Source organism: Gekko japonicus, unplaced genomic scaffold, assembly GCF_001447785.1.
Source record: "Gekko japonicus isolate JY-2015 unplaced genomic scaffold, Gekko_japonicus_V1.1 scaffold1688, whole genome shotgun sequence".
NCBI lineage: Eukaryota > Metazoa > Chordata > Lepidosauria > Squamata > Gekkonidae > Gekko > Gekko japonicus.
Genome location: NW_015172057.1, coordinates 102,815 through 117,758, shown reverse-complemented (window position 1 = coordinate 117,758; position 14,944 = coordinate 102,815). Strand labels below are relative to the sequence as shown.

Below are 14,944 nucleotides of genomic sequence, written 5' to 3'. Positions count from 1 at the left end.
TCAGAGCTGTTCTCTCAAGGGCAGTTCTCTCAGAGCTCTCTCAGCCCCACCTACCTCACAGGGTGTCTGTTGTGGGGAGGGGAAGGGAAAGGAATTTGTAAGCTGCTCTGAGACTCTGAGTGAAGGGCAGGGTATAAATCCAATCTCCTCCTGATGATGATGATGATGACGAGAGTGGACAGGAAGACAGTCGATTCCTTTGAAATGGTGGTGTTGGAGGGGAGTTTTATGGATACCGTGGACCACCAAAAAGACAAATCAGTGGGTTCTATATTAAATCAAGCCTGAATTCCCCCTAGAAGCTAAAATAGCTACACTGGACCTATTGTACTTTAGTCACATTATCAGAAGACAAGAGTCACTAGAAAAGACAATAATGCTAGGAAAAGCTGAAGGGAGCAGGAAAAGAGGAAGACCTTGTCAGTATATAAAACTATAACTGCAAGCTGTCAGTCTGCCAGGTGACAGTGAATGCTAGATCTAGATGATCTAAGTTGACAGCCAGTAGGTCACATGACATGGTGATTGCAGGGAGGTTGCATCAGCCTTTGCACAAAGCACCATGACTTGGCAATTATGTAAATAGCTATTATGTGATTGGTTGTTGTAAATATAAATGTAGTGCTGAACAGTGCTGTTCATCTCTTCTATGGGATCAGTTGCCTGCGCAGCACCTTGTCAGTGAGTACCACGATTTTGGACTCAGAGAGACTGTAAATATACTCCAGTGTGTAAATAAACTGTAAATACTTTTACTACTCTGCTGCACGGCGTTTTCTTCCATACCGTCAAAATAATGGTATGTTGATGGTTGGCTGGGAAGGAGATAGGGTTGTCACCTCCAGGTTGGGAAATTCCTGGAGATTTGAGGGGTGGAGCCTGTAAAGGGTGGGGTTTGAGAAGGGGTGAGCCCTCAGACAGGTACAATGCCATATACTCCATCCTCCAACCTAGCAATTTCCTCCTGGGGAACCATTGTTGCCAATCTCCAGGTGAGGGCTGGAGGTCACTCAGAATTACAACTGCTCTCCAGATGGTGGACTCTGTATCCTCATACGCTGCTGAGATGCCCCCCATGACAGCCAATGTGATGTAGCAGTCAGGGCTTCAGAGCACGGTAGAGCCTGCAGGTGTGTGTGTGGGGGACAGAAAGCTGAAGAGTGAGGGGCAGATAATGGCAGGTTGATGCTTGGCTGGGAAGGAGATAGAGTTGTCAACTCCAGGTTATGAAATTCCTGGAGATTTGAGGGCGAAGCCTGGAGAGGGTGAGGTTTGAGGCGGGGGGGGACCTCAGATAGGTACAATGCCAGAGACTTCACCCTCCAAAACAGCCATTCCCTCCTGGGGAACCACAGTTGCCAATCTCCAGGTGGGGGCTGGAGATCACTCAGAATTACAACTGCTCTTCAGGTAGCAGAGATCAGTTCCTCTGGAGAAAATGGTGGACTCTGTGTCATTATACTATGCTGAGGTCGCCACTGTAAATTGATGCTGAGTGCCCAAGGCTGGGGCACTTTCCCAGAGCCTCTTTCTAGAGCTCACTGTATTTATTTCCACAACGGGCCTTATTCCTAGTATAAGTAACTGCAAAAATGGTGTGGACCTTGAAAGGTAATTCAGAGCACAGTTCCACAATAAGCAGAACACCAGACTGAATTTTACATAGCCTAGCACATCTCCCTATGCACCATTATACTGAATATAGTTTTAGAGGTCCTTTTGGCCCTCAACAGAGAGTTTTATGAGGAGCAGGGGCATAGGAAAAGGTATGATGCCAAAAATCGTTTCCACTAACTTGCACACATGGATTCTTCTGCTGAAAGCAATGGAAAGTAGCCCGCCCACCCCGAACATTCTGGTCACTGTGACTAGGAGTATGGGTAAATACCACTTGCCATGTAAAGGGTCTGTTCTGTCACTGGACTGTGAAAAGCACTGTACATTATATTAGTGAAATACCCATATTTATGAAAGGAATAGTGTTTGTGGAAGGAGGAGGACTTATATATTACACAGACCTTTCAGAGAACACATTGTGGTGTTGATGGGTAGGTTTTGCTACTTCATAAAGCTAATGTCTGCCAGTTTGGAATGCCACTGGGGCTGGGTTTAAACATGCCCTTGATGATTGAAATGTCTGAGACAAAGGCCAACTTTGACCCTTCTCTACTGTGTTCCAGTCACAGTCCATTTACTTTGTACTACAGTACTCAACAGCAACTACTGAGAACAGAACCTAATCCCCTCTGACCTCTTCACCTTTATATCTCTTGGTTCCATTTCTTGGGTGTTATAATGCAGCACAACCTCAGCAAAAAGCTTCATCTCTTTCTTTGCATAGATCATTTATCTTACTTAGAAATAACAGATGAAATTTTAAATTAAAAAGGCACATTTACTGGTAATCCCCACAATTGTTTATTTTTTTCAAAAGTATGAGTATGAATGAGAACATTTTAGATTATTTGAACTGCATAAGAGGGAGCCCAACATTTTCTTTTTGAGAATGAATGGGCAAATCAGTATTGGTCTGTTCAGAAAAAAATCCACCCCTATATGCTACCCTAGTGAGTAGGTGGGGCAGAGGGAAGGAGCTGGGTAGTTAGGCTTGGCAGAGATGTGACATCATATGCCAAGCCAATAATTATCTCCAAAATAAGTCATATACTTTCGAAGCCTCTTTTGGTTTATAAGGGAATGCTAGTGCCAGCAGATCTGTGTCAAAACCTACGTACATTAGTATTAGGAAAGAAAAACTCATTAAGACTCTAAAGTGTCTTCTGACATTGGAATGGAACATTTTTTCCAGTATTTACTATACCTGCTTCTCTGCCTAAATGAATTCCTACACTGTTTCAAATAGTCAGAACTCACAGGGAGGTCAGCTTTTAATTTACCTTAGTAGGGGGACAACAGATATAATCAAAATGACAGTACTATGTAAACATACTATTTATACTTTATGGCCACCTGCTGTAGCAACAAAATTGTTTTGTAAGGATTCCAGCAAGTATTCTTGTTTTCATCCATTTTTACATTTCATCCCACTCTACAAAGAAACACTAGTCGCAACTGGAGATATATAAACATTTAATCTACCAAAATGCCAGTTGTACAGTTATAAAATCACAGAAACCAGCAATCATTTACAAGAAGTTGTCTTTATTTTTAATTCATTCTATTTTAGCAACATTTTATAATCTTTCAAGAACTAAAAAATATGGTATATAACAACTAAACTCTACTTCACCCATTACTATACATTCTGGTACAGGTTACATATCATGTATATCTGCTTCTGTCTGTGGAACACCCTCCTGAAGGGGCTGAGACTAGCCACATCCCTAAGGGCTTCTGGATAGGTTTAAAGACCTGTCTGTTCTGGAGGGCCTTTGGTTCAGATTATGGAGGTTTATAGATATTTGTATTTTTATTGCATCTTTCTTGGGAGAGTGGTTTTGCCCCTGAGTATTTTTGAACTATTTTATCTTTTTACATTTATTTGTTTTTATATTATACTGTAAGCCAACTTGGGGACATGTTTTGTTGGTCAAAAGATAATTAGCAAATGTCTTAAATAAACCAATAAAAATCAAGTCTGCAATTCTAAGAGAAGAATGCATACGTATAAGAAAAATTCAGACTAACAAGTGGGTATGAAATGTGTGACAAAAGTTTTGATCCAGGAGCACACCTAAAAGTCCTTCCAGAAATATTTTTTTAAATCTTTGTTTTCTCAAGACACATATTGCCCTCCCTAGTATACTTGTTTACAGATGAATGCACCTCCCAGATTATAAATATGTAAGTAATGCAAAACTATCAAAATACATTTATTACAAAAACAGTTATGCAACCAACTATAGCCTCAATGCAAGATAAAATTGTACAATATACACAAATTAAACCTAATGCGACCAGATGCATTTCAGCTGAGTTGGCCCCCTTCAGTGGTCCAGCATAAATAGTACAATTAGGCTCAATATTGCAATAATAATACAAATAGTTAATCAATGTAAGACCAAAAAGGAATTTTATAGTTATAAATCAATGACATAAAGTATAGGAGTATTATGAAGGCCTCATAATCAGGTGGGTAGTGTTTCAATTATATGCCCTCCTATTTTGGTCCAGAAGATAAAAATCTCAAAAGCAATCCAGATAGGGCCATAGCTAGCATGGGGCCCACGGGGTGCCGCCCCCTCCCAAATTCAAAACACCCTTCCAAATCTGGCTGAGCAAGAGGAGGAGGAGGTGGCTGAGCTCCCCCTCCTCCGCATTCCTGGCTCTGAGGGGCCTCCACTGACATGGGCTTGGTGGGGAAGGTTGGCATAACAGCAATGCCGCCAGAGGGAGAAGCCGGGATCAACAGGGAGCCCCCTCCCCACAGCCCCCTTGACTCGGGATCCTTGAGGAGCACTTGGCTGCTAAGAGAGCCAGAGGAAGGGAGGGAGTCAAGCGGCCCCATTCCCCCTCCTCGTACCCTCTGGTGCGCTCCCCAGAGTGCTTCCTGGCTTGTTTGAGAGGTGAAGGGCAGTAAACCTCTTTCCTGGGTCTGCAGCTCTGAAAGGGTTAAAGCAGCCGAGCTGTTTGCTAGCGAGGCCAAGCAAGGAGCTGGGTGTGTGTGTGTGGTGGTGATGGAAGGTTTTGCTTCTAAGTGGGGAAGGAGAGCAGGAGGACGGCTTTGGGGGTGCAACAGTAGAGAAAAGCCTGGCAGCAGGATCCTTGGAAGGTTTACTCACAAATAAGTCATTTCAGTAATTGCTCCATTGGGGGAAAGTGAAAAGTTCCTTCATCATGTGAAAACAGCCCCCAAGGAAACTGTGGGGAATCACACAATCTTAATTAGATTATCATCAAGTAGATCACCAATCTGAATAGTGGTGATCTAATTAAGCCCCTGCTCTCGGTCTGTGACCCCCACTGAAAACTTCCTAGCTACAGGACTGAATCCAGAGCCAATGTACAGAGATATCTGAAGAAGTGTGCATGCACATGAAATCTTATACCTAGAATAAAACATTACTAGTCTTAAAGGTGCCAATGGATTCAAACTTTGTTCTGTTGCTTCAGACCAACACAATACTCACCTGAAGCATATTAAAAATATTCTAAGTATTTCAAGGTATGTATTCACAGCAGTATCACTCATGAGTACTTCAAATAAAAGTGTTTCCCTCAATAATCCCAAAGTACTACAGTATGAAAAACAACATCAACCTTTAATGTTTACTTCATCCTTACTCAGATTCTGAATTATATTTACCCTACTCCTTACTCAGATTCTGAATTATATTTACCCTGAATTGAATTATTTCCCCTATTTTAGCATTTAGTTTTATTTGTGTGTTGCTTTTCATTAATGTACTAATTAAACCAGGGGTACCAAACTTAAGGCCCAGGGCCGGAACCGGCCCATCCATAACTCTTATGTGGCTGGCAAGCAACTGATGCAAGGGAGGGAGTGGCTTCATCATGGCAAAGAAACCTTGTCTTCAGCAGTCAAGCAACGTGGGAGCACCTGCCCAGCACTGTACTGCTGTCTCTCCAGTCAGCCTATGTGGGTTTTCCTCTGCAGCCCCCTCCCAGCCAAATTTATGTCTCCAGTACCTGGTATTACGTTTTAAGGTCCAGAAGGCCTGGCCCAACAAAGTGCCATTTATGTCAAATCCGGCCCTCATAACAAATGAGTTTGACATCTCTGAATTAAACCAACTTTCAAATGAATACAGAGCAAAGTTATCCTCACATATCCTTAGTATCTACTATAAATCAATCACTAACTCAGGGCATTTTCCCTCAACCACTCAAATAGGTGGTTATCCATACGCTGCTAGAAAAAATCCCTACAGAAAAGTGATGTAGCCAATTATTACCCTGTCTATAAACTGTCCTTCCTAGGCAAAATGATTGAGAAAGCAGTAGCAGACCAGCTCCAAGTCTTCTTGAATAACTCATCTGCTCTAGACCCTTTTCAGTCTGTTTTCAGCTGGGCTATGGGACAGAGATAGCTCTGCTGGCTTTAGCTGACAACCTCCGTCTAAATGTAGACAAAGGTCAGACCTCCTCATTGCCGCTGCTGGATTTATCTGCTGCCTTTGACACAGTAGTCCATGCCATCTTCTTGAGGCACCTGGAGGCAGAAGTAGGCATCATAGGGTTTGTGTGTTGGACTGGTTCAAATCATTCCTCTTGTTGGACCCGAAAAACAGCAAATTGGAGACCAGTTACCATCAGTGTGGGACCTATCTTGTGGGGATCCACAGGGTACAATCCTATCCCCCATGCTTATGTATAGTTTGCTGTACGATGGATCCTAATATGTAATTTTGCATCATTTAATGTGTCAAGTTAACACTTATGCTTTGCTTCAGTTCTGTTTTTCGACTTCTGGTCGGTTCTACAATCAAATTCTTACTTTACTATTTACTGAATGTTCCATCTTGTTGGTTGTACTGACTCACACTGTATAATGCACTTCAAGAACCTGTGATAAAGGTGGACTATAACTAAGATAAATAAATAAATGATAAAATTTATAGTATACAGAAATTGATAGTGAACATATTTCTCCCTTTACCAAAATGCTACAGTTTGGAGGCACCCATTGAAAGTGATAGGAAGCATAGGGCAGAAAAAGAAAATGCTTCATCATCCAAATGTAGAATTAACTTGTGCAACTCATTGCCACAGGATGTGTTGATGGCTACTAGCCTCAATGGCAATTAGACAAATCCATGGTCCAACAACAGGGACAATGAATAAGACTGCCACATCAGGAGGCAATATCTCTCAGAATGCCAGCTGCTGGGGCCAGTGGCAGACTCTATGCCCATTCTATCAGCTTTCCAGAGCATCTGGAAACCACTGTCAGAACAGGATACCACTGGGTCACTGGTCTGATGCAGCAGAGTTCATCTCATGTTCTTAAAATGATCATACATCAAATAGTAAAGTTAACATTTTAATAATTTAAGTGAAAAGGAAAGTCATTGTTCAGGTCACTCCTGGTGCCTGGCTATGTAGATGGCCATTTTCTGTTACACAAACAAATTAAAGAAATTACTTTTGTAATGGTCGACATTACATAAATTACAATTTGTACCATGCAACCTAAGAACAAATTCAGAAAGAACATGTTAATATGTACAGCATATTTAAAATCACTTTTAAAAAGAGGTCAGAACTGACCTCTGGGCCACAAAGTACTGCATTAACACCGCTGTAGAAAGAAAAATGATAAGGTATGAAATGAGTGCTCAGAAGCTACAACCTTATCAGTAAGAGTTTGATTCAAGCCTGTAAGACAAATTGCTCAGCAAGGCAAGTCACCTTCCTGCTGTGATGAGGATATAGCTGAATTTTCAATGCAATAGACTATCTCCCCTATCACGTCTTCTCAATACCCTCAGATTCCACATTCAGCTTTCATTTTCTAAGCATCCTGTTTTTATTCAGAATGTATCTTGCCAGAGTGGCCAAGTAACCATGGCCAGGGCAATTATTTTTTCTCCCCACCCCACACACTTTATCTGACAATTTACCTTCAAAACACAACCATTTAAGAGCATGATGGCTAACAAGTAGGAAATTACACAGCATCCTAGTTCAGAGAGATCACCTAGGTTGCTCACACCTTTAAAAGAACAAAGTTTTAGACACCAATTGGGTGAATAAAATACCCTAAGTATCGTATACTTTCCACCAAATCAGACCTGCAGGTTATTCCTGATGTACTTACTTGACTATTGACGGACTGTTTCAGCAGATCTTCTACAAAAGGCCAGTTAGATTCTATTGGTTTCTGAATGGGAAAAAAAATTTCAAATAGTACAAATCTATAATAAATTACACAAATAATGCTAAAAAACTCTGTATAACAACTGAAAATGTGAGAGCGTAATGCTTAAACTGGACATTGAAAACAATCCTACTTCTCCAGTTTCAGTTGTGTTATATGAATATTGATAATATTGGTTGTATATGCCGAAGCCAAAAGGGGGGGGGGACACGGGACAACTGAAGCCGTAGTGAGGAGGAGGTTCTTAGGTATTTTATTGCAACTAAATACCAGAAAACAGTTAGGCCAAAATAGCTTGTCAAAAATTGACTGTTTTTTTGAGCAATATAAGGAAGTACATGAAGTTTTATACCCAAAATGACATGGGCAGATAACATACAGAAATCATAATTGATCTCAAATAGTAGAGCATTATTTGAGTAGACATACATTCATTGGTCAGTTGCAGCAAAAGGTGTGACTATATGATATCTTAAATGTTTATTTAACCAAACCTTATTCAATTCTACCCAAGGATTCTTTATACCCAAACAAAAGGTGTTGTTTTCAGATATGAAACTAAAGCCCTTGTTGATCCAGACACTACAAATGTTTTACCCTAAACAACTAAAATCATAAACTCTATACTTTGAATAAAAAGTCAAGCAAATACATCCATTCAAAAGTCCATCCTCCACTTTACCAGCAATGCTACACTGAAGGCTTATTCGAACCGCCAGACAGTTACCATTCCATCCAAACAACCTGATTAAAAAAATGTTTACTTCTTGTCTGATAGCATCAGCTAAAAAGACACACTAACCTACAAAGGAGAGGCCTTACAACTTAATAGACTCTTATTAAATCCTAATAAAATCTTAATATCAACATTTATAAAGCCAGAAAAATATAAATATATGAGTAATCTGAATTAAAATCATTATATATTCCCATCCATGCTACAGTTGTGTCATATACAAAACTCAGGCTGTGTTGACATGTTAGCGAGAACTCTAGACATAACTTATAGGCACCAGGAACAACCACAGATTGTTGTCTGGGCCCCTTTACTCCTCCTACTTCTAGTCTCTTGTGAACAGGCCTTCACTGAACACTTCCGAGTTTGTCTTAGTGTCCAGTAGTGTCCAGAATGTAGGTGCCTCTGCAAACTGGAGCGGGCTTCTCTGCATAACCAAGGATTTTAAAACCTTGTTAAAACGCACGGGTTGCCAGACACCCTGGTATCTGACAATGGGACATGTTTTACCGCCCCAGAATTTAAAGAGCTTTTGGCGGCAAACCTCATTGCCCATAGCACGTCCGCACCATTCCACCCGGCAACCAACGGGCAGGCCGAAAGAATGGTGCGGACCACTAAGGAGACTTTGGGCCATTTGGTGCAGGGAAACTGGGGCCAGAAGGTGGCGTCTTTCCTACTGCACCAACACGTCACGCTGCACTCCGTGACGGGGCGGAGTCCGGTGGAGCTGCTTATGGGTCGACGCCTAACAACACTGTTAGACCGTATGCAACCGGACTTAACATCAGCCAGGCCGCCAAACAGTGAGTCCACTGAACAACCGCGGGTGTTTGTTGAAGGGGAGAGTGTGTATGCAAGGAACTACGGTAGCAGTCATAAGTGGTTACCAGGCACAGTAACCCATGTCCTCGGGTCCCACCATTACACGGTAAAAGTGAATGATGGTAGAGTAATGAAGCGCCATGTCGATCAGTTGCGCAAGCGGTGGGCTGACTCAGCCTCTGATTCCCTTCCCCAGGTGGCCGATGTACCTGACTCGGACAGTCAGGTAGAGTCTCCAGACTCCGAACGGGCTGAGGGCTTCCAAGCACTGGAACCCTCAGGCATAGTCGAGGGCGAGCAGAGCCACGATTATGGTAATCAGCCACGGACACTCAGACCCATAAGGAATCAAACCGAGCTCACTCACAGGGAGCCCGAAGCTCTTCCTCCTACCCCACCAATGGTAAATATAAGACGATTCCAACAGGTCAAGCAGCGTCCTGCTTACTTGAAGGATTATGACTGTTCAAGGGTTGTCTCGTCTTAGGGGGGAGGACTGTTGTGTATGAAATGGAATGTAATGAATGTATTGAGCTTGAGCCTGACCAAGGTATTGTAAACCGACTTATCAGAACAAAGGAAGTTCTGGAGGGAAGCAAAGTGATTGGTCTTTATGTACTGTATTTGATTGGACCTTAGCTGAAATATGGGCGTGGCTTGCCAAGCCCAGACTGTTGAAAAAGGAGCCTGTTGCTCCATAGTTTGTCTCGTTCTGGTTCTTCTGACTTCGTGTTCAATAAAGCTGTTATCACTGTTCACCTGCTGCCTCGAGTCTCGTATCTAACAGTGGGTTTTCCTCTGCAGCCCCCTCCCAGCTGAGTTTCTGTCTCCAGTACCCAGCATTGTGTTTTAAGGTCCACATGGCCTGGCCCAACAAAGTGACATTTATGTCAGATTCAGCCCTTGTAACAAATGAGTTTGACACCCCTGAACTAGATGTTGCCATGAGATCTAAATGCAGCCTCGCTTGTTGTTTTTTTCCAGTCTTCACAGAAAACATTTTCCAGAATACAATCCATAGAAAACTTGAAGCCACACACTTTACTACTACTTAATTTTTGTCAGCCAGCCCAACACACAACTACTATACTAACTCAAAGTACCAAGAGCCAACACCATGAGGCACATATCAAAGCATTTGATGTCCAGTGTAGCTTTCATTTTAATTAGCTGTCCATCTTTCTACTACAAGACAACCAGCATCGAAACCTAGCTCATCAATTTGCTTCTGACCACCCTTCACCACAATTAATTTTAGTGGCACCCAGATTTTTTTTAAACAATGATGGAAGATCACTCCTCCAGTTTAACACATGTAAACAAAGTATGAAGAGTTTTAAAAGAAATGTTCAAGTTCTTTGTTCTATTAATTCTGAACTCAGAAACCAATTCATGATGATTTAATTCAGACATGCCAATCACAGTTATGGTTAATGTTTCAACTTTGAAACATACAGGTGATTATGGGGATCTTTATGCTCTCATACTCCTTCCCCATTCCCTCGTGTACAGCTCAGAAAGTAATCATTTCCAAGTTCATAGCAACTAAAACATGTTGTTACCCCTAGACCAGAGCATCAATCATAAGTATGGGCCAATTCAGACATTGTGCCAAAACCAGTGTTTGCAAATCCAACTCAAAACCATGCTTTTTGATTCTAGTTTGTTGGCCAGTTAAGAACTATAGCTTGTCTATTCAGGCATCTTGTAAAGCTTGTGTTTCCCTTAATTACAGTTTGGGACAATTGTTTAAATTAAGCCAGTGAGAATTATTTTGTTGACAATTTGCCACAACTCACCTCCACTTTATTCTCTTTGCCTCTTTGAAACACTACTTTCATTCCATATGTAATTCCAGACCATTCTCACCCTCCCATAATACATATAGCATACCACCCGAAGATTTACTTATCTATTTATGTTTGCAATTTTTATCCCACCCTACACTGCAAGCTATTAATTGCTAAAAGAACACATGCATAGCACTAATTCAACGTCTGAAAGACTGCTTCCCCAATTTTTTAGCCATTCATCATGTTACTATGACATAACTTGGGCCACAACTTTGTTAAAAAATACTTCCTATAGACTCAGTGTGCAAAAAACTAGTTTCTTCTCCTAGATCACCTGTTGAGCTGCTAAGCTGCTCAGCTGGAAACCACTCTTTGCATATCTTACAAAGTAGTCATTTTAGACAATTCAAAGGCAAGAATGTTTAGCTTGAAGTCATTCTGACTATATTTCAATAGCCCAGAGCAGTGTTAAAATTGACCCCTGCAATGTTCAAAAGTGGTTCTATTCAAGACTTATTTGGTTTTAAAATTTATGACTGTAGCCTTTAAGGATACGATAATGTGAACTGTTTTTTAGCTGGAGAAAAAACATGTATGATCTATACACCCATTATAAGTTTCAAACAAGGCTGACTATTTTCCTATAGACAGAGAAACTTGACAACTTCTCATCTTCTGCACCAACTTGCATCACCACATTACATACATACTCACAGTGTGCTACATGTGGTTAGCATATAGCAACTTTTTGAAGCTCATAAAAACGGGCACATTAAAATTTCATACTAATCTCAGACTGCAGCAATATCCATTACAAATCCAGCTGGTTTCATATCAAAGTCTTGGTGGCCTCTTAATAGCTAAGTTCAGAATCACAAGAGTGGATCTTCAAAATGGACGATGAGCTACAGAAATTAATTTTTATAAAAAGGGACATATACTACAAATCTGAACTATACTAATAATAATCTGAGGGAATTTGATCAGTTTTGCAAAAGGAATAGAAATTTAGTTCTCTACAACTGATATGTCAGTTGAAGGCTTAAAGCCATCCATGATGTAGCAATGTAACCCACATGTGTGTATATATACTTATAAATGCTGTTCTTCAATATATAATTATGGCTATGCTGCAGTCAAACACACTCCCATTTTTATTTATTTACAAAATTTGTATACCATCTTTCTGCCTTTACAAGGGCCACCAATGTGGCTAACAATTTAAAGTACATGATGAAATGAATTTTGAAACCATTAAAATCAATTCCTCCAAACATACCATTAAAACAATTAAAAATGGAGTTAAAATACACACAAAACAGACACAACAATTGCAACATCAACTAGGAAAGAAGGGTCATTATGAAATGCCAGATGAAACAAAAAAATTCTTCACTTGGGCAGAAGGCAGCAACAGAAGGGGACAAACAAATCTCCCTGGAGAGTTCCAGAGCTTTGGTACCGTAACCGACAAGGCCCTCTCCTGAATTGTCACTTGCCTAGTCTTAGAAATGCGGGTACCCAAAGAAGGGCCTCCAAATATGAACACAGTGGTCAGGCAGGTTCATAAGGAGTAGGCAGTTCTTCAGTTATGTTGGTCCCAAACTATATAGGGCTTTGAAGGCCAAGATCAGCACCTTGAATTGTGCCTGGAAACAAACTGGGAGACAGTGCAGATGGGCCAAGATTGGAGTGATATGGTCCCTTTGACCCATTCCGGTCAACATCCTGGCTGCAGCGTTCTGTATCAACAGAAGTTTCCAAACACTTCTCAAGGGCAGCCCCACATAGAGCACACTGCAGTAATCTAATATAGATTTAACCACCGCATGCACCACAGTAGCCAAATCTTTTCTGCCCAAGAAAGGCTGCAGCTGGCTAACCAGTCAAAGCTGGTGAAAAGGCACTTTTGGCCACAGCTGTCATCTGCTTATCCAGCACTGGGCCTGGGTCCAAAAGCACCTCCAGACTACAGACCTGTTCCTTCAAGGGGAGTATAACCCCTATCCAGAATGGGTGACATGGGCAACATCTTAAATCCCTGGTCAGACCTTCCACCAACCAGTAGCACTGATGTCTTGTAGGGATTACACTTTTTATTTCCACAGAAGGTACTGTCATTTCCAAAGAAGGGTACATATTGACACCTCAGTTTCACAATAACAACACAGACAGGATAATCATTTCTTGTGTAGGGGTGTGTTTTTCTCCCCTTTTTGGTCGCACTCACTCCAGTCTAAGCCCCTTGATGTTGATTAATTTAGAGTGGAGTAACTCGGCATAGGTAGGATTGTACTATGGGTCGCCTAGGAGGTCTGTGGAACTGGGCAATAATATTATTTCTTTTTTCATGTGATGTTTGAATTGGCCCTGGATGATGGGAAACTTGGAACATTTGTCTGTGGGCCTCTCAAGCAGCCCAACTTGGCAAATGAAAATAATATATCTATCAAACCAAACACAATACTTCCAGTAGCATTCAGAGCACAAGCCTTGGGTTGTTGCTGTTAATACCTATCATTTGCTAGAGCAGACTGTGGGAGATCCATGAGTGCATTTTTAAACAGAAGCATTTTAAACAGAAAGCATCAGATTTTTAGATCATCAATTTGCAAATTGCTTCACATACAAATAGTATATTTGATTTCTGTCCCGCTGAAGGCCAGTGTAGTTAAAGGTTGGGCAAGACAACTCCCCCCCCCACACCAATATTTAGAATAGAGTAAGCTTATCTGGTATGATGGGGGTACAATTACATATTGATATGGATAAAGATGACATAATTTGGTATACATCATATACTTGAACTTTCAAAATGTTTTTGACAAGGTACCTCACCAAAGATTCCTGAGTAAGCTTAGCAGTTGTGGGATAAAATAATACTCTTATGGATTATAAATTGGTTAAATGTAAGGAAGCAGAGAACAGGAATAAATGGACAGTTCTCGCAATTGAGAGAAGTGAACAGCAGAGTCCCACAAGGATCAATATTGGGACTGGTACAGTTTCATTAGTTCATAAATAATTTAGAATTAGGGGTTTGTACTGTAGTTGCCAATTTTGTAGATGATACCAAATTATTCAGCATGGTGAAAACCAAAGTGGATTGTGAAGAGCTATAGCAGGATATTTCTAAACTTGGTAAATACGCAACCACATGGCAAATGAAGTTCAACAAGGGTAAGTGTAAGCTGATGGAGGGGGGGGAATCCTGATGAGTTTGTGTAAATATATACTGATGGGGGTCTGAAGGGGCTGAGACTGCAATTGAAAGAAATCTTGGGACCGCAGTGCAAAGCTTAATGAAATGTTGATCCAGTGTGCAGCAGTGGTGAAAAAAACAAAGTCCATACTAGGAATTGTTAAGAAAGGGATTAAAAATTAAATATATATATATATTGTAATAACCTTATATAAAGATATGATGAAATCTTCCCATATCTACTCATAAGGAAGATTTTTTAAAACGTTTTTCCTTTTCTAAAAAGGAGGGCATTTGTCTTCCAGTTGGGTATACAGTATATGTGCTGCCGAAGCGAGCACGCTCATTTGAGCTTGTGGACGGTCATCCACCCAAACTAGGAGGCAAATCAGTACCCATCCTTTTATACACAGATGATACTGCTATTTTATCTATATATCTAATACCGAAGTAGCCCCCTCTGTGTGGATATCTAAATCAGCACAGAGGGGGCACTTGGGGGGGAGGGAGAGTTTTGTGCACACGTGGGGCGGTCCCCAGGTGTGCACAAAAATCTAAAAAGTTTTTTAAAAACGGGGGATACTAAA

General features: G+C 41.0%; 1 protein-coding gene across 1 annotated transcript in view; it reads right to left on the bottom strand.

The window, feature by feature from the left end:
- The window catches only part of MMS22L (MMS22 like, DNA repair protein), a 138,959-nt gene that overhangs the window by 72,712 nt on the left and 51,303 nt on the right, over positions 1-14,944 (bottom strand). The window contains exon 10 of the mRNA XM_015420755.1: positions 7,742-7,804. Coding sequence (XP_015276241.1) covers positions 7,742-7,804 — 63 coding nt within the window. The remainder of the gene's footprint in view (positions 1-7,741; positions 7,805-14,944) is intronic.